Here is a 20,603-nt window from a genome sequence, read left to right on the forward strand (position 1 = left end):
AATGTCAGAGCACTCAGCTAGAAGAGAGAGAGGAGGAAGAAAGTAGTGAGAGAGATCACCCATGGATGTGGGGGAAAAAAGAGACAGAGGCAACGAGGCAAGGAAAAGCCAGGAGTGTGAGATGGCAATTTTTCATTAGATTCAATGATTGACATAAGCAGTGATGCAGCACTAGTCGGGGTACGACTGGTAGTAGTCGTGCTACTAGTGCAGTAGTATTACCAGAACCTACCTGGAGAGTGAGGGCCAGGAGCTTCTGCTGGTCCAGCTGCCTGTAGTGGTCCCCGTCGAGGGGGTGCAGCTTCAGGATGAGCTGCACCAGCAGGTCGTCCACCAGGTCGCTGCTCACAGTCAGCATGGAGCCCTGAGGGATCCTCCGCACTGCCCGCACAACCCTCTGGAGAGAGGGATTCATGGGAATTAATGTTTGAGTTTGGACCCCATGAGCTTAAATTTCACACGTATGATTGAAAAATACTAAACTCAACTTGTAATTTTAATCGGTTTTCAACACATTGAAACAGCTTTGTCTCATGTTTATTCATCGTTGTCCTATTCCTTGTTAGAAAAGTACATTATGGTTTCTATATATGTAACTGTATATGTATGCAGTATTTACAAGTCATAATATTTAGAAAAATGTAAACTGTACAGAAACACTTTACAAACAGTTATAAAATCAATTTGTACCCAATTTTATTAATTGAATTAAATCATGTTTTTGAGCCTCTGTAGCTGACCTGCATGTCCTCCTGAGTAGCTTGCAGCTGGTGTGGGACTAACTGGGCTACACTCACAGCCACCAGATAGGACATGTAGTGGTTGAGGACGTGTGGAGCTGTGACCAGAGCCCCCGCCAGCCGGTCTCTGGGGAGCAACACCTGCTCCAGGCGGGCCAGAATGGACTCGGCCACCTGAGCGATGGACACAAGACACACACATACATAGAAACATGTTGGCCCTGGAATTCATATCTTATGTGATTCCATTATGTCATTTCTCATGGTGTGTCGTCCTCCGTGCTTGGGTCACACTCATTTATTATGTTTGTGGTATTACATTTGTGTTGAACAAACCAGCACAGACAACAATTAAATTCAAATCAAGGTTAAACAATCTTCATTTTAAAGTAAAGTTAAAGGTCCCATGACATGCCACCAGGTGTGAGTGTGATTAGGTGTTACAAGCTGTTTTGAAAATCTTGCTGGGCGTGTCCACCTAGATTTGTGCTGGATAGATCAGTCTACCAGCCTACCCAGTGGACTGTAGCAAATGTTGCTCATCTATCCGTCACACATCTAGGTGGACACGCTCACTTGTCAAAAGATGTCAGAAGAGACAGATTTTCTAAACGGCTTGTAACGGCTAATCACACTCACACCTGGTGGCATGTCATGGGACCTTTAAAGTATGCTGCATATTATGCTGTATTGAATGGCTGCATCATAATACTGTAATAATAATGTATTGTCAATGATTATTGTACTCATATTAAAATACACTGACGAGTCACTGATCATTTTTCATTGAAACATCTTATTGTAACATGTCTAAATATGGAGACCTGGCAAGGAGCGGTGGGCTGGAGCAGACAGTTAGCCTGCTGCCGGTCCTCCGTCACCCTGACCCAGGGGAAGGAGGACGCCAGGAGGCGCTGGGTCTCCTGGAGGATGCGGTTGATCTTCTCAGGGGTCCCGGCTGGGATGTACCCAGGGCTGACCTGGAGAGCACAACACCAGTGCACACAAGAAGTCAACCATGAGCTTGGGAAGCTAACACAGGGGACTTCTGGGATCTGGTGGACGCATGTCCCATGTCAGAGTAATGGGCCATGTTCACCTTGCAGCTACCTTACTCGGTAGCTTGGCGGGGGAACTGACTGGGGCGTTCTGAATGAATAAGGCCCATCGTGGTCAGTTGTGCAGACAGTACTGCTCCCTGTGAGGGACATATTTCAATACAACAACTGGGCTATACCTGAGCCAGCAGCTGGACGATGACCTCTTTGAGGGAGGGGCCAGGGACCACCACCTGCCAGGGCAGGGCCAAGACAGGGGTGGAGCCGGCAGCCGTCTCAAACTCAGAGGAGGAGGAGGACGTCTGGATGGAGCCAGAGTCCGGTGGGTCTCCAAGAGGACCTGGACACCAATCACATTCACAAAGATTGTTTCCTCCACTCTTTAGATGAATTGACGTTGCTGATGGTTATGCTTGCTTAGCATCACATTTGTATTTTCTTGCTTTCTCTCTGGATTCCTCTTACTTCAATCCCCCTGTGAGGGCTTACGGTGAGGCTGATTAGTTGTATGTTATGATCAGTTAATAATCCCAAACATACCTTTGCAGGATCTCGGAGTAGGTGGTGTTTCAGGAATGCAATGCATATTGAAAAACAGCAGCAGCCAAAAAAACTCAGAGAGCAGTGATGAACACAAGGTATAAGAAAAAAAAAAGAAAAAAGAAGAGAGGACAGCAACGTGACTCTCTAGCATCAGAATTCCGCCGTTGTCCAGTATGTGTTGTGACCTCACAATAGAGAGATGGTGGGGGTGAGTGGGGGTCTGTTGGCCTGTGTGTTGTGATTGACATGGTTCCACTGTAACTATAGTGACAATGATGCACGATTATGATTATAAAATTGTACAGCTGTCAATCAATCTTTTTTCTTTTTCTTTTACTTATCTATTTTATTTTATTGTATGACGATGTTTCTATGTGAAGCACTTTGAGTCTGCCTTGTGTATGAAAGTTATGTATAAATAAATTTGCCTTGCCTATCTGTCTAGCCTATCCCCTTCCATTTGAAGGGTGTTGATTGTTTAATTATTGAAGCTTTTGCACTCATTATGGGGAGTTTAACTTCAGGAAATGGACCAAAACAGATGAGTGTGTGCAGGCGGACGCTAGGGGGCGGCCGTCGGGAACAGGGAACTGAAGTCAGCTGGTTCATTAACTCACTTCCGTTCCGCGTGTCGCACGCAACATGATGACAGTAATCAGCTCACGGAGAAGTCTGTCTCTTGACTCAACGTAGTTATTTTACTACACGTTTCTGTAGAAAGGCAGGTAAGGTTGATACGTTACCACACAGTAGAACAAATGACAGGAGGAACTGAGGCCATGTCAATGCTAATGGCACATCGTTTTCTGTTTCTTCTTCAAGACTTATCCCAAGACATTATCCTGTGTCTCAATTCGCATGTAGCTACCGTTAATGCTCTCTCTGTCAGTATATATATATAGGTCATTTAGTTTGTTTCATTCTGAGCATGTTCATGATTTATATTTATTTTTTTGTATTCAATCGTCAACTTCATATTAAAGTTAGGTGATCGGTTTGCAATTTAATATCGGTAGACTTAACTTTTCATGACCTATCGCTTTTATTCATTAGTTTCTCTACTGTTATGTTTTTCACTAGTAAGTTGTTGATGTTTGACGGACATCTATTTGTCCCCCCCCCCCCCCCCCCCAGCTTGGTGTCAGTTATCTGAATGGAGCCAGTTTCAGATTTGAAGCCTACCATTCATTGTTTTGACATCGCGAGGGTCGTCATAGCCCTGCATCCTCACATTTCTGCATCTCAATGAGAAAAGAATGGTCAAGTACTTCTCAAACGACACGGACATCCAGAATGCCTGGGAACATGTTGTCTCTGCATTCTGGCGGAGATACCCGAATCCATTCAGGTACAGCAACTCACTTATTTTTAAGTTATTAATGTTCTCTTATTTACAAAATTAGGCTGTGCCAAAACAAAAACGACAGGGAACAGATCAGTAACTGATACTTAATAGGGTTGTTTGTTTTACATTGATCGGGTCAATCTGTCCATATTTAAAAAATAATTGCACTTTTAAGAAAGAGAACTAAAACTGAGAAGTGGCTTTCTGGCTTCCTGGCTCATTTGGTTACAGTGTCTGTCATTTGTGCTATGTCTGCCCTGTTTGCACCTATTTCACAGTTGGGTGTGCATCACTTTATAGGGTGTACTGTATAGCCACACGACAACTATAAAATCATCCAATTAAAAAATCAATTTAATTCAATCCTATCATATTCATAATCATAGGCCTCTGTAGCTGACCTGCACGTTCTCCAAAGTAGGTTGCAGTTTCCTCCCTTCGATTTAAAACATTTTGCCTTGCCTCTTTTAAAATACTGGTCATGTTTACCAGTTATACCTGAAAAACTTGCAGCCCCATATCATTGACAGTTGAGTGTATTGTGTATCATAAACCTCCAATATGCCACAACTCAAAGGACAAATACTAGTGAGCAAGGTGTCGCAACCGAACTGCCCTCATAAAATAGCTGATTAATCTTCACAACAAAAGGGGTCCTTGTAACCCCTTGGAGACGGCCACTGTGTTTGTAAAACGCCATGCAAATGAAATATACCGATGTGTGCACTAATGTGTCTGTGTTTCCTGCAGCACTCATGTGCTCACGGAGGACGTGGTCTACCGGGAGGTCACAGCAGACCACAGGCTCCTCTCCAGACGCCTCCTCACCAAGACCAACCGCCTGCCGCGCTGGGCCGAGAAGGTGTTCCCCACCAACCTGGCCCGCTCCGTCTACATTGTGGAGGACTCCATTGTTGATCCGGTGGCCAAGAGCTTGACCACCTTCACCTGGAACCTCAACCACACCACTCTCATGGTCAGCACCGGCCCCCCCCAGTGGCCCTTAACTGACGGCCGAAATAAAAACATCTTTTTCGTTTTGTTTTATTCCGATTTTTTTGAGGGATATTGTTTATTTTTTTGTGTCTCAGAAAGGTACTGGTCAGTCATTAAGTGGATGCCTTTCTGCGTAGTGAGGGAATTAGGACGCATGACTTTAAGGAGCAGGTAGGGCTTAGGAATTTTGCTTAAGAAAGCCTACAGGTAGGCAGAGGACTCTCAGGAGCAAATGCAGTGTCTTTGGCCTGCTAGCGACTACACTGTTTTGCCCTGCACTGAAAAAACTTCAATAATTATAAGTCTACATTCTTGTCATATCACCAACCCATGTCATAAATTCAGGAGGCATGTGGAAATGTTCGGCACTCCAAATCGAATTCAAAAACTGATCCTAATCCCAATGTTTATGTACAAGACTACCTGCACTTTATTTAAATCGGTTGGTATAAATGTCCTTTTGGAAACAGTGAGGAACCTGATGCCCCCTGCTCTATCCATGCACCTGCTATAGCGTTAGATGAAAGGTTTTCATTATACAAACTGAGGTTCTGTCAGTTGGAGTTTGACTCCTGTGCTAAACAAGCAGTGTGGTACTGTATGCAAACAATATGAAAATAGTTCTTCTGTGGCTAAGCTCTCCCTGCAGCTGAAAACACAGCCAGATAGGTAGGCCATTCACTGTACAGGCCCTCCAGTCTGTGTTTTTCTAAACGGACAAAGCTTTTTAACCTCAATCCAATATTCCAGCATTTTCTACTGATATGATTGTGGCTAGGGATCGAACCCAGTACCTTTGGACGGAGTTCAATCCAAAGTCAACGGCCTACTAACAAGATGTCTAACCCCTACCCCATTCTAAAATACATGAATCTGAATTCATCGTAAAAAGCAGGTTTCTTTGGATTGCGTTGGCTAAATAAACTATTCTGCATGCACTTTTTTCGACAAAAAAGTTTTATTTTGCATTCATGCATTATTTGATATGATCATTCTCTAAGCAAACCTTTGTTTCCTACTAAGTGTGTTACATGGGTTAATATCTCCAAAATTATAAACTGCATGTACCAAATCTAGACTAACTCTGTTTTTAGGATAAATTCTTCCTCTATGTCCACTCTTGGACATGGAGTGAAAAACAAGGAAGTCCACATATTTTTTGAAGCAGACTACATGTTGACGTTTTTACCCCCTGAAATAACCTCAACTCTAACCATCTTCACATTCTCAGGCTGTGGAGGAGCGGTGTGTGTTTAAGGAGTCGGCCCATCAGCCAGCGACCACCAGTATAAAGCGGGAGGCGTGGATCTCCTCCGGCGTGTACGGCTTCTCCAGACCCATTCAGGTACTGCATGTTGGATCTGACTCAATGTTATGCATGATAAGGGGTAAACGCCATGGACATGCTATGTAGGATAGTAATCAATACGATGTGTTCAATTAATGACTGCACTTCATGATATGAATTGACACAAGATGTTGACAGTATAGTCAGTGTGATGGATTCAGATGATCTTTATGATTAATTTGGAGTCCGACAAACTTATCACTGCCAAAGTATTTTCAGGTGGTGTAGTATTGACAACATTTGTGTCAGCAAACTCTCACAAAGCAGTTTGCGAAACCCTGGATCAATTGAGATTGGCCCATTATGTCAGATTATTCAATGTTGAGGATAATACTTGAGGCGACTTGATGTGCCTCACAATGGTGCGCCGTTGCTTTGACAATGCGATTAGCATCAACGAACAAACAAGCAGATCCGTTTGAGTGCTTCGATAATTAATGTCGTCATATCGGCCCATTTCATATTATTGTTTCTGCAGTCCATTGTGGCTGACATGTGGAGAAGTTTCTCTGGAAATAGCAGACTGTGGTGATAAATGACTTAAATGTCTTTCCAAATGAATTGTCTTTCTCTTTCTTTCTTTTGATTCTCTGATTCATTGGGAGTTGCTTAAATTTTCCATAAAGCAAGCCCAGGGATTATTTTCTTTACCTCACTTAAAAGTGTGTTTGTCCTCCAATACATGTTTGAAAACCAGTTTTCAGCCGTCATCATCATCCTTATTATCTGATGGTGAGAAACCATAGTGAAACCATAGAGAAACCACAAGGCAGCCTTCAGGAAATGAATCTGGGTGATGTTTGAGCTTTGGTGCAGCCATTTGACACCGGACAGGTAGCGGTGCACCTGTCAGAGCCTCCCTTTGAAGCCGTTCCTAGTCTATTCTCAAACAGTGGCTTCTTGTGCAAATAACGGTGTGCTTGCTGCAATGGCTAAGGAATAAGCCACGACGGGGGTCGAAAAACAACTCAGACGGGGATAGTAATAAAGCCGAGACAACGCAAGGCTGCTTACCACTGCCAGAGTACATTTTTATAACACAAAAGTCCTGAAGTGGTTTATTCCCCTTTTACCACAGCTACCAACAGTGATATTATTATTATATTATTTACTTTCTATGACCTTATCGTTTTTTTACCACCTTAATCAACTGAAAGTTAAATATTCTTCTCTGCCGCTTTGAGCATTGTTTATAAGTTGTCAGTGAAACAGCTGGTAGTTTTATTTGACCACTGCTAGAAACTTTTAAATGTCAATTCTGTCATGTTATTGAAAAGTAATGCACACTTGAATGACCAATGAGGATCGAGTACTTAACATTGACGTGGTATAAACTCATATATTGTTACGATTATAGAAGAAGCATTGGACTTAATAATACTGAATATTGAATATTATTTTTTGTATGTATGTTTGTATGTATAGCCACTAGAGGGCAGTCACAGATCTGCTTCCACTTATCTGCCAATCTGCTTCCAGTTAGAACATCTTTACATATTCAGGGCTACTCAATCAGTGTTCCAAATCTTTACAGGGTTTTTTTGTTGCGTCATATGTTCCTCAAAATGTCAACCTTGTTTTCCCCATACGTGACCGCATTTTGTAGTCAGAATTGTTTTGCGACCGTAACATCTCACAGTTTTGTCCTGCCCTCACGGTTGTACAAACACAGATCGAAGGGTTTTTGGTCTTTATTCGTGTCATATTGACCTCTCAGTATCTGTCACCAGTGTTACTTCACTAGAGGAAGGTATAGATAGCCCAGCTTCATGTATGCCCTGCTCCTTGCAAGCTCAGGACAGCCCCATGGCTTTGAATTATACCAAGCAGGTCGAAGGATACATTAGGAGATATGCCTTCAAGCAAATTCTCCATCCCAAAATAAGTTAATTAAACGTCATTTCCTGTCCCGATTTTTCTTCTCTCTCCAGGAATTTGGATTGGCACGCTTCAAGAGCAACCAGACCAAGTCCATGAAGGGGCTGGAATATGCGCTGTTAAACATACATGGTACGTACACTGCAGCATTTACAGAGGGTGGGGAAGCCATGTTGTGTGTTCAACTTCTCCATCTAATTCATCCATGTGATGAGTTCTTTCAGACTGAATCACATATTCCCATCGGCACTTTAACCGCGATGCCGGTAACGTTTCCCCACTCGGTGTCCAGTTTACCAGCCTATGATGACAGCGCTTGTGTGCTCAATACATTAGGTCTGAAGATCAGATTAGATGGGTGGAGCTGCTGCACACATAATAATACGATTTAGAATTGACCGTAAACAATAAAATAAAATAATAAGAACAATAATAAGAATCTGTATCTACAATGAAAAGTGAACACCCTTGTGAATTACCCTTGTATAAAGGAAGCAAGTCAACATCTCTATGAAAAGTAGACTTCTAACTTTGTGAAGCATATAAAGCCTTCTACAGTAGAACAATAACCGTGCCCGGCAACTTCTGGTGCGCGAGCAAGTTGTATAAAAATGTTTTACTGCCAGCTGAAAGTCAAAGATGGAACAAAAAAACAAGCAGCTATCAAAAACGGGTGATGCATTGATTCTGCTGATACAAGAGTTGTGACATTCAATGTCATCACATTTTGACTACAAGCTCCCCCATTTCTTTTACTGTATAACTGTACCACTATTGAACAGTAAAATAACAAGGTTGTTGGAACACTTTCGTGATATGATCAATTTGGTTTCTAATGGACCAGTGTAAAGGAAATGTAGCATTACTGTATGCCATTATGTTTCAACTATGCTATGCAAAACATTTGAGTCATTCAAACTGCCATCTGTTGTGTAGAGCCCTTATCGGTTGAATCTCACTGAGCCGATCGTTACATTAGTTACGTACGTAGTTTCCTGTATTTCCAATGAGGTGTGGTGTTTCCAAAGGGAGTTGACGTGGTTGTTGATGTTGTCGTGGGCCTTCTGTCCCGCGCGCCGATATGGTCACCAATCACAGGACTTAGCATTAGGCTAACAGCGGCGGTAAGTTTTCATAGTAGTGCAGGATATCCACCTGCCCCCCTAGAGCCTGCCAGGGTGCTGCCACACACACTAGAGGGCCAATAGCCTCCCTAGTCTCGTTAGCGCCTATCTAGATGCCCTCGTTAACCGCGTGATTAGGCGCGTTGTGCCAGAGGAGGGGGAGGATGAAAGTGGGCAGCGATGGTTTGTTCAGCCATACTTAATGTTCAGTGCACAAGGGGAAAGCTGTGTTGTTGTTGTTGTCAACGGGCCCTTTTGTTTGCGTGTGTCAGAACCCTAATTGTCGCAGTGTTACTGTAAACATGTGCATTTAGTTGAGAGCAGAAAATGGTGAAAAGAAAGGTCTGTTATCCCCGGATAGGTTTCGTTTTGCAAGATCTCACAAGGTATTGCAGGATATATCCGAGGTCATGTGTGACCTCGCAATTTGTATTGCAAGATCAGGCAATGAGGTTTGCAACACTACCATTTTTTTCACAGCCATTTTAAAGAAGATGGACCATAGACCTTAAGAGATCAGATGGATATAAAGGGAGAGAGTTTTAACTTAAATTGAAGTAAAAAGAAAATCTGCAACCAAAAAAAATCTGCAACCATGCAACCATTTTGATAATAAAGTGAATTAACATGTTTATGTAATACTTGAACTTTGTTGACACCAGCAACAGTTTTGTTGCCAGATCGCAAACCTATCTCGGGCAGATTAATATATCCAAGTTTTTTCTTCTATTTACCTTTTTCTCTTGGCATGTCCCTTTACGGGTACCATAGTCAAGTAATACCGCTTGGGTCGTTGACTAGGAAAACAAGCCAAAAACTCCAATGCTGTTTCTGGTTATACCAGCTCATGTACACATGTACACATGTACACATGCCCACGTGCGTTAGATGGAGAAACACAATTTTCAATTTTCAAAAAAAAGGGTGAGCTGTAGAAAATAGTAAGATCTGTTGGACCACTGCCATCTGCTGTACCTCAGGATTACCCCAGCTAGCCTAGATATGTCTCAGAAACCAGCCCTTATTTGCATTGTAGATCCCTTTGCCCCCCCCCCTTTAATTCCTTTGTATGTTCAAGATGTGTAAGATGGAGGCATAAGCTTAATATGGCGCCTGGGTTTCCTCTTCAAATATTTATTTTGTACAACCGTGGACTGTAGTGTGGTTAGAGAATCAGATGTGAAATCAAATGAGGACCTCCAATCGTAACATTCTTACAATTTTAACAACCCTATCCTGAGTAGTTTTCCCCCTCACTGGAGTCAATGTGTTGCCCACTCATTACAGTACATCACAGGAACTTAAGACTATTGACCTAACTCTAATCCTCTCCCTCTCTCACCCGCTCTCAACCTCTCCATCTCACTCTCCCGATCCCTCCACCTCTTTCTCTCTCTCATCTCTACTCTCCCCCTCCCCCTCTATCTTTCTCTGTCTATCATTGTCTCTCTCTCTCCCTCTCTCGCTCATTATCCCTCTTCCTTCCTCTCTCTCTCTCTCTCTCTCTCTCTCTCTCTCTCTCTCTCTCTCTCTCTCTCTCTCTCTCTCTCTCTCTCTCTCTCTGTCTCTCACTCTCTCCTCTCTCCTCTCTCTGTCTCTGTTTCTTTCCCTCTCTCTCTCTATTCACGCCGGGTGTCGGTCTCCCAGGAGAGGCTGCCCAGCGGCCACTCAGGGACCCAGTGAAGGAGCCGTTGGGGAAGGCCAAGGAGGCGGCCAAGACCCTGGCCTCAGTGCCCCCCCAAGCCACCACCAAGCCTCAGCAATACATCTGACCCCCCCCCCCCCCCCCACACACACACACACACACACACACACACACACACACACACACACACACACACACACACACACCAGGACTGAAGAAGCTGCAGTTCAATGTGAACATTTATCATACAATACAACGTACTGTATATATTGTATTGTATACAATGTATTGCCTGTTGATAACGTCTCGCGGGTCAACAGGCATCAACGTGTCGATGGGCGAACATATCACACGAGGGACGTGTTGTCCGAGTTCATGAGTTTGATTGACTTTTAGCGATCGACTGGCCTGGTCTGGAGGAGCCAGGCGAGCGTGAACAGAACAGACGCATGTCCACAGGAGAACATTGACCCTGTGGGCACCGATCAACACGACGTGCATGCTCAAAGGCATGTAGATATACATGGTGAACGTAACGTACAAGCAGACATGTTGTCGGTCCATGAAGTCAATAGATACTGTACTTAAGCTGTGCGGGGCTGGAATAGAACCTACCTCTCGTGTTTTTTAATTTATTCATTTCTAATTTATATTTTAAATCTCTGTTCTATCTGTACTTTTATTCGGTCCAACTGGGGGTGGCTCTTGATGCTCATCATTTATATATATCAAGAAACTAAATTAAGCTCTTTTTGTCTCAGGTATTTAACCAATGTGTGCAGCTAACCAACCTAGCTTGAGCCGTCGCCAGCGACGACACAAGCTTGAATGTCTAGCTGCTTAGCACATAGAACATGTTGGCCGCATTGCTTTGGCTGTACACAGACGCATAATCATGGGTTTAATGCATTTTAAATTGATGTGATGTTTTGACACCACAGTGACGGATGTTACTTTGAACGTTTGGTTGATTGATAGATCCGCTCATTGCCATCTGGCGACAGGGTATGTTTTATTGCTGCGTTGTAACCATGGCGACCGCATTGCTTTTAACCACGGGGCACATCAACATCTCGAAGACGATATCTTATTATTTGTTAACTTTAATCCGTAGGGCCTCACCAAAGTTCTAGATGATCAACATATGAAAAAAATATTCTGTAACACAAAGCTGCCTGCAAATGTATTTTACTTTTGTGTTTGTAGATAATTGTAATACATGTATGCATATATTTACATAACATAAGTAACAATTTGTAAATGGTTTTTGTTTAGATTTTAATTGAAAGTGTTTCACTAAATTGCATTCCTTGCAGAGGGAATTGGGAGCTTTAGTTTGAGAAAAGAAAATCCCCAAATATATTTTCTTTCAATCACTTGAAAATGTGAAATGTTGATAAATAAACAGACAAATCTAGACTTGTGGATAATGCCTTTTCTTCCCATTCTGGTGAAATCCTGTTATAAATCCTGTGTCCTGTTATAACCTCTTGTCATAACCATATAAATACATTGACCTTAACTTATGTGCATCCTATTCACCTTAAACTATAACAAACATCTAACAGCAAAATTTTCAGACAAATAAGTGCATGCCACAACTTTTTATATAAAAATGTTTTTTTTTTTTATTATATTACAATGAGAAAATACACCATACCATCAAGTGTTTGCTTAAAAGTTTCGCCAGCACCAGGTACTTGTGTGTACACACATACACTCACATACAAAAAAACCTAATATAATATAACACATCTTCTGAATGCTTATTACATATCCACTAAAAGGAACATATTCACAGGTCTCTGGCACAGAACTCACCCTCATCCTCACTGTGTCATCGACTTTACAACAGCGAAACGGCCCCTCCGAGCAGCCGTGGTTGAGCTGTGGTTTTTCAAGGGACACCATATGCCAGTGTTGGGGAGCTGCCCCCTCTGCTAACGCCAACCCCATGGAGGCTACAAGAAGGCTAAGATCGTTTTGTGGAAGAATGTCATTCGATTGCTGCGTGTATTGCTTACCATGGTTTATGGAAAAGAGAAGGAAAAACGTGGATTCTTCGGATTGGAAAAGGGGGGAATGCTGCTGACCTAAATTCATATTTTCATTGTTCAAAAAAATATTTATCTGGAATCACATCGGAAGCACTCCCTTTACCATTCTGCATGGGAGGTATCGTAGGACAAAGTGACGAGTTTCTAAGCAGGTATACGTTTTTACACAACATAATTGTGTTTTTTTCCTCCTCTCCCGTGTTCTCGGCACAAGCTCCCCTCAGCCTTGGGTCTTGTGCTTGTAAGAACCGTCAAACAGGTAAATCTCTATGCAACAGAAACATGGTGGAAAAATAGTCTCTCTAGTCTTAATCTGAAAACAAATAAAAAAATTAGGAGGGAAATTCTACTGAAAAGTGAGACTTAATTATATATTTTTACCAAATATGATCATAGCTGTTTGGGTCTGTGAACGTTGTTGACCAACAGTGGATTTTCCCTACCTGCCACGGTTTCCCTTGATTATAGTCCCCTTTTACAAATAACTAAAACCAAGGTAAGGCATGAGGGGTACTTAAGGACTCAGGACATCAAGAGAGCTGACATTATTCCATAAAAGGCAACACAGAGTGGAATCTTCCTTTGAGTTTGAACAATGCATTGAACTCATCCTAGTGCCAGTTTGTAGCTTGGTGCCATCAAAAAAATGGCATTTTCATTGTGACAAGAAAGGATTTGTTCTAGTGTCATCCCCACATTGAGAATTACTTGTCATCTGCTCCCAGATCTAGAATACATTTAGTATTTTCAAGGCACATCTTAATCACAAACTTTCACAACCACTGCGTAGAAGTCATTCCCTCAAACCCATCCCAACAGACCCAATGCTTTCTAAATGTGGAGTTTGTGCATTTTTGATTGGAGGTCACTGAAAGTAATTGTCACATGTGGTATGCATCTCATACACTTAATTGAATTCCTTTGTTGCTCACTTCTAATAGGCGGGTTCTGTGCAAGAGAAGAACATTTCCATGTCTTCTGTCCATTTTCCTACGTTGTTCACGTGACCAACACAAAAAAAAGGGCAAATTACAATTCAATGACATAATGTAAACTCTTGAAGATTAGAAAGCTTTCTCAAGAACCTTTTTTTGTGTGTGTTTGCCCTCCTGTGTCAAGAGTACAGATAAATACATAAAAAATAATGTTGGTCTCCAAACACACATCAGCGAGACGAAAGCACACCCAACAAACCCATTTGCTTTCCTTGGAAACCCTACCCAGCGAATCTCTCGTCAGAAGCAAGATCAGGTTGTATATCGCCCCCGTCTCTTCACCCTCCGCGGTCAGCAGAGGACAGACACTGTGGCTGGTCGGGTCACTCGGAGGAGAGGAGGAGAACTCTGCAGCTGCCATCGATTGGATAATAGTATCACTCCTCTCCAGGTGACTCCGTTTTGTTTTGTTTTGCTGTCGTACGTCCAAAGAAGCATCGTCGTCGACGTACAACCCGAGCAGCCGGATCAGGACGATGAAGAAAAAAAAGAAAAATTTTCAAGAACGTTTTTGTCTGCTTCCCCGTCGCTGGACCATCGGGGAGGGGGGGGGGGGGTGACTGAAAGCTGCCATGAGAGATTACCAGTGTGGTCTTTTGTTACACAGAGGACTGAGAAGAGAGCACAGGCCAGAAGAGGGAAGGGGGAAGGGGAGGGCATTTTTTGCACATGCCCTTTGGTCATGGAAAAAAATCATGTCACCCTCTTTGGCACAGGGAGGAGGGAGGAGGAGGAGGGAGGGGGGGGAGGAGGGGGGGGTGGGTGTGGGGGTGGCTGAAATCGAAACACTCGGCCCCGCCGGGCGGAGGGGCACCGAAGATGGGTCTGTGTGTGTATGTCCTTGTGTGGGTTGGTGGGAGAGTATCAGAGGTTTGACCTGAGAATGGACCAGGCAGGGGGAGTGGGGGGGGGGGGGGGGAATAAGGATAACAGTCACCCAGGCTCACCAGGGCACAGGACATGGACAGCAGGGGAGGGGGGGAGACGGGGGGGGGACTGTGTTTCCCCTCTCCCCCCCCCATCAGCCTGCCATCTTGGCCCGCTCTCATATCTCTCTCTCTCTCTCTATATATATATATATATATATATAAATTCATAAACGCTTTTTTTTTGCCGCAGCGTTTGTATGGCTAAGAGAACTTAAGGGAATTAGGAAAATAGAATACATTTTTTTTCAGAAATATAGACTACATGGTCATCATCCTCCTGTATGTAGTATTTTTTTAAGTGTTTTTTTTGTTTTTATATATATATATATATATATATATATATATATATATATATAGCTTTCTATATGGTGATTTTTTATATACATATTTTTTTTGGTCAGACCTGTCCTTATGTACTGGTCATTTTTTTAAGTACTGGGATGCCAAGCTCTAAAGACTGCCCGGGAAAATCGATTTATGGATTAGTATGTGGTCAGAGAACTGAAAAGCGCCTCTTTCGTCAAGAACTTTCTACTTGTCTTTAGCTAAACTTAAAAACACCAGATAGATAGACAGAAAATAAAAACTATATAGAAGACTTGATATTATTGATTTTGAGTTATTGATATGAATACATTTATATTATATTCGTAAGTGTAATGTGATTAGTTATAGCTAACTGAAAACACCTACTAAATACAGCAACTTGTTAGAGCTGGCCTCGCGCAACCCCTCATCTTAAACAGCTTTGACTTGCTAATCAGAACGCTCAACAAAAGCTCAAATGGATTAAGTTTACATGAATTAATTAACCAAGATGTGTGTTGTGAGGTGGCCAATCAAATAGGGGCTCCACCAGGCCTAAGCCAATTCAATGAGTAAAATCTTGAGGTAACACTTAAAGAAAAATAGCATCCCGCAGGATCAGTTAAAGAAAACGTCAGCTTCCCAAGTTCACTGCTACATCAATTTGCTACTGAAATGTGAAACACAAAAAACAATCCTGGGGATGCCCTTCACAACGAAAAGCTTTTTCTATTTTTGAGGAATAAGCTTCTGGAAAGCTCCTTGAGTGAATACTAGTAGTCTATCCACACGATCACATGGTATGTTGAAGTGGTCAGTAGTGTGGAGCAGTGGTTAGCGACCTCAACATAGGCATGCCCCTCTGGGAGTTATTGTCTTTGGTGACTAGTTCTGTCATGTTCTAATGAAGGCCGCAATTGCCTGTTTCCCTCGCCGAATGACATTCCTAGTGAAAATACTGTCCAACCGGGGTTTCTGGTGTTGCGTGTACAAATATATTGATTTAGTGGCAAACTACAATGTATTATGTGCCTCTGTAATGCATGTTAAGAAGAAAAGTGTCCGACAACTTATATGGTAGGTTCACATTTGTAGATAACTCAGCTTTGTCATCCATCTCAATCTGCCAAACTTTCTTGGACACAAACCAGTTCATAATTTACAAGTCAAAGCTGTATCGAAACCACAGAAATCCCTAACATAATCCCCACCAAATCTCCTCTACCTCTCCACCTCTCTCTCCCAGCCGCTGGCAACACTGGTTTTGGTGTTTTTATGGACAGTGTGGTGTGGGTCCGGTGGTGCAGGGGTGGGGGGTGATTTGGGCCGTGAATCCTCAGGGAAGGTTACGGTCAGTAGGTCTCAAAATGTCAAGGTTCAGCAAAAGGGTGAGTGGAATTCCGACCTCCCGAGCTCCCACTTCCTGTAAGCTGCACACAAGGGGGGGGGGGATTTGGCCATTTTAGCTCCATCCAACAACGACACAGGTCAGTGGGGGGGGGGGGGGGAACAAAATAAAATAAGTAAGAAATTATTGCCTGGAGTGGGGGGGGGGGAGGGGGGGTAAAGGGGGCGAGCGGTGCAGAAGAGCTGAGCGAGGGCGTCCTAGCAGTGGTGTGGCTGCAGTCTGTGGGAATGTGTGGTGGCAGTGTAGCTATCGCTGGAGCTGCTCTGGAGGCTGTAGTGGTCCTCCTCCTCCTCTTCCTCTTCCTCTTCCAACTCCTCCTCCTCCTCCTCTTCCCCCTCGCCATCGCTGATGCTGTCCCCGCTGTCGGCCTCGCCGGGCGTCAACTCCATGCCCTCGATGTCCACGTCGACGTCTGTACACAACAACGACAACAACAACACTGAGTAACGTAACACTGAGTGACGCGCCGGCTGCCTTGGTTATTCAAATGAGGTGATGGTGGACACGTTGTAGACTGAAGTGAGGGAGTTGTGCCTGTTGATTTAAACTGAGTTCAAACAAACAAACCTGTGTGTGCAGGGACGCTAGAAGTGTGCGTGCCGAGGGTGTGAATGCAACAAAACAATTGACTAAACAAATTGACAAACAACATAATTTTTGAGATAAGCGGTTTATAAAACAAGGTGGTTTTTTCTTGAAATGGCTGAAACACCTTTGATGTTTGATTTCATTTCAGAACATCCAATGTATTTTCCATGTTGCTCAAACGCAGAGCGTGTAGCGAGGCACAAACATGATGTGGTCACGGTCGGTTAGCTTTGTAAAACATAAAGTATGCTTTCTTTAATAACGTCCGTGAAGCCAAACATCAGAGAAACCCACAGTGAACTCCCAGCCTGCCCTTGAAGAAATCCTCTGCTGGGATGTTTCCTCAGCGTTTTTGTCATTTGCAGCAGAGTCCTCAATGTAGTCTGTCAGTGTGTATGTGTTATAAAGTTCAAGTGCCTTGTTTTATTATCACCCGTGCAGCGTGCCTGTGGCCCAGCCAATAATAAATCCCCTGATTAGGAATACACCTGTGTTACGCATGGGAACTGTCCATCGCCGAATGTGGTACAAGGCTGCATTTCAGGGACAAATACAAGGTGTCTGGCAACCGCAGTCACCGGAGACACTGACACAACCTTGGACGTGTTCATTTCGACAAGATGATACTAAAATGTATCAAACATGATAAACTGGCTATTGTGTTCCACGTCAAAGTGAAACTGTTTTACTGTGCAGTATGATTAGTCATCCAGTATAACTAACTAATCAAGGGCAATTCATACGATAAGGCAAGGGTCAACCATGTAATAAAAGTATCCAAACAACGTAATTGTCATACTAGATTAAAAGAGACAGAAGGTAGGTCTAGGTATAAAATCAAATATTAAACATGAGGTGCGTCCGTGCTAGGCTGCCTGGAACCCAGGTCATGTCAGGCCTTTCATGGAGAGCTGCTTGTGATGGCAGGATTGATGCAGAGAGAGAATTTATTAACATGTATTTCATGTGTAGTCAGCAGCCACACCGGGGCCATCAACAAATGAGTGCAAAGGCTTATAATGGGATCAGTTATCATTTGACCTTTGACCCGGCGGACTGATCTGTAAACAAGGGGGAAGTGTGTGTGTGGTTGTTCCACGCAGCCTTTGGGAGTTGACGACACGTGTTGACATTTTGCATCCACTAAAAGCTATTGACCGCTGGTTCACCCAGACAGATACCAGCCGGTATGAGAAAGAGAGACTGTGTTTGGGTAGGTCGCCTCAGGTGGGTATATGCATTGTTAATGTGTTGGCTCAGCACAGCAGGCCAGTTCTTGAATGCTGTTTACTATTCAATAGTTAAGCAGATGCTTTTTGTCCAAAGAAACATGCAGTGAATTGTTTTTTAAGATACATGTCATTATTGAGCAGCTATTGATTCCCCAGAATGCAGATATCATCTGAGCAAGTGATGTGCCCGGAAAGGAACAAGCCCTGACAAGCCTTCTTGGAGAGTTCTGAGTGACAGTAGAAGGAGATTATTACCCCTTGTATCAAAACCAAAAAAGTGATCTCTCACTCCACATCGACTGGGCCAATCAGCACACATACACGATAACAAAGCATTCCCCCAGCTCCACTCCACATGCTGGCTGGACGGCCTACATGCAGCCTGAACACACAGGGCACGGCATGACGTTTCTTGAATCATCAGAGGTTGTGAAGAAATGTATTATTTTCGCTTATGTGGCCATTAGGGTCTTTTCGAGAGGCAGCAAGCGAGGGGAAGACTCAGTGTTTCAAACTAGGTCCAGAGTCAATGGCTCGCCAGGAGGTGATGAGCCATTGATAGTTTGAGTAATTGAAGTTCAAACTGTTGCTTGGGTGGCTTTGGAAATAAGAGTTATGGCTGCTTGTGTACACTACATATTCGATTATATGTTAGGTGAGATATTTTGTAGATCTTGCATTATTATACTTATTATTTTACTGTCCTGTAATTATCCTGCTGCAGTCTACCAACGTTTCCGTTGCAGTGATAACATTAATCTTATCTCATTACACGTGGTTGATGCACTGCTCAATTCTTACACGCACATGCAGTTCGCCTAGAACAGGCGAATGCATGTTCCCTCCCTCCGATTTTTTTTCTTTCCTTAGCAAAATGTTCTGTTTGTCAGGAATATTTCACCATGTTCGATCTGTTCAAACTTGAAACATGTATGTTATCCAAGAGTCCTACGGGTCTAATGCAAAGCCACCCAGCACGTGTTGTTTACCGCAGCAACTCCCCTGTTGGAAAAGCGGTTCTTGTACTTTTAGCCGTGTGCCTTCACAGAGGAATGGTTTTAAAACGTCAAATCTGTACGCTTTCATTCCCACCATTACGCTTTCAGCAAAATGCCCTCACATGCTTCTCTCCAGACATGCGATATTAATGTCAATCGACCTTGTCATGACTCGTATGGCTGTCATCCAGCTGACACATTACCAGCTTGTTAGCATCTGCACCCGGGAGTTTTGCAGTAAAACTCGGGACAACCTACACACTATTTGTTGTGTATCGCAATACTCAGCCCGGACTCAAAGAGTCCTTAATCCCACCCTCAGTGCACCCATGCGCTTGAGAAAACACAACGAGGAAGTGTGTTCCCACGTTGTTAGCCAGATGTAATATTTCTACAAAATGACCGAAAAAACCGAGACCGAGAACACACTAAACACTCTGGTTGAGCGGACCTCCCCCAACCGGGGGCCCCCCTCACCTTGCTCAGAGTCGGTGGAGATGGTGGAGCCCATGCTGTCGGTGCGGATCCTCTCCAGGGCCCCCGACACGGAGAGCTGCTCCAGGCGGCGCTTGAGGTAGCGGTGCTCTCTCTGGAGCTGCTCCTTCACGTTCAGGTTCCTCTTGTCCTGCTCCTCCAGCTTCTGCAGGCAGGAGGGGGGGGGGGGGGGGGGGCACACACACCACCTGGCATGGGTCTCATTGTCATCACCAGAGTTCAGTGTCACATGGTGGAGGACGGCTGTTTTTTTTTTTTTGGTCCACAACCACCGCCACACCCTGCATTCTGTCGCTCAGCCGCCGTTCGGTGTTCAGACCCTGCAGGCTGTGGGCTGTAGGCTATAGGCTGTAGGCTGTGGGCTGTGGGCTGTGGGCTGTAGGCTGTGGGCTGGAGGCTATAGGCTGTAGGCTGTGGGCTGTAGGCTGTGGACTGTAGGCTATAGGCTGTAAGCTCAAATGCTACAGAGCTCTGCCTGCTCTGAGGACAGACTTGGTTTATTCTTTTCCAATTTCCCAATGATGTGTCGCGTGACATTTGATGTTGTATCTGCCTTATTGAACAAGCATTTGTGTCTTTGTTTTTTAGTCTCAGTGTATTTCTAAAGTATCCTTACTTGCTTACTTGCTTGTCTCACGTGAGTTCTGAGAAGTGCCATCTCAGACAGTTCATACCTAGGAAACGCCTCAATAAAGCATGTCCCGGTCTAGACACACACACACACACACACACACACACACACACACACACACACACACACACACACACACACACACAGAGGACGATCGCGAGCAAGCAGGAGATGCATGACAAACAGGAAACCAGAGGGTTAATAAATCATGTGTGAACTCCCCCCCCCCACTCCTTCCCCCCACACCCAACCACCGACTCCGAAAGAGCAGCACTGCATGTGTGCAA

At 43.8% G+C, this 20,603-nt stretch overlaps 2 protein-coding genes across 2 annotated transcripts in view; one reads left to right on the forward strand and one right to left on the reverse strand.

Annotated features, from left to right (window-relative positions):
* Positions 1-2,968: 2,968 nt before the first annotated feature.
* Positions 2,969-12,096, forward strand: prelid1b (PRELI domain containing 1b). Its single transcript, XM_084466160.1, has 6 exons — positions 2,969-3,066; positions 3,476-3,689; positions 4,437-4,662; positions 5,914-6,027; positions 7,962-8,040; positions 10,680-12,096. The coding sequence occupies exons 2-6, from the start codon at positions 3,598-3,600 to the stop codon at positions 10,802-10,804; spliced, it is 636 nt and encodes a 211-aa protein (XP_084322286.1). The 5' UTR covers positions 2,969-3,066; positions 3,476-3,597; the 3' UTR covers positions 10,805-12,096.
* A 2,886-nt stretch (positions 12,097-14,982) lies between these two features.
* mxd4 (MAX dimerization protein 4) overlaps positions 14,983-20,603 on the reverse strand; it is a 24,308-nt gene continuing 18,687 nt past the window's right edge. The window contains exons 5-6 of the mRNA XM_084465739.1: positions 19,668-19,830; positions 14,983-16,784 (exon numbers count right to left, since the gene is read on the reverse strand). Of these exons, the coding sequence (XP_084321865.1) occupies positions 16,570-16,784; positions 19,668-19,830 (378 nt within the window). The 3' untranslated portion in view covers positions 14,983-16,569. The remainder of the gene's footprint in view (positions 16,785-19,667; positions 19,831-20,603) is intronic.

This window comes from Micromesistius poutassou, assembly GCF_964030765.1.
Source record: "Micromesistius poutassou genome assembly, chromosome: 3".
NCBI lineage: Eukaryota > Metazoa > Chordata > Actinopteri > Gadiformes > Gadidae > Micromesistius > Micromesistius poutassou.

What these genes read in the sequence shown, in the direction of transcription:
- prelid1b (XM_084466160.1), top strand. Translation starts at nt 3,598, where the DNA reads ATGGTCAAGTACTTCTCAAACGACACGGACATCCAGAATGCCTGGGAA. An exon ending in TCAACCACACCACTCTCATG is followed by an intron (nt 4,663 to 5,913) that starts GTCAGCACCGGC and finishes TCACATTCTCAG; the next exon opens with GCTGTGGAGGAGCGGTGTGT. An exon ending in TGCGCTGTTAAACATACATG is followed by an intron (nt 8,041 to 10,679) that starts GTACGTACACTG and finishes TCGGTCTCCCAG; the next exon opens with GAGAGGCTGCCCAGCGGCCA.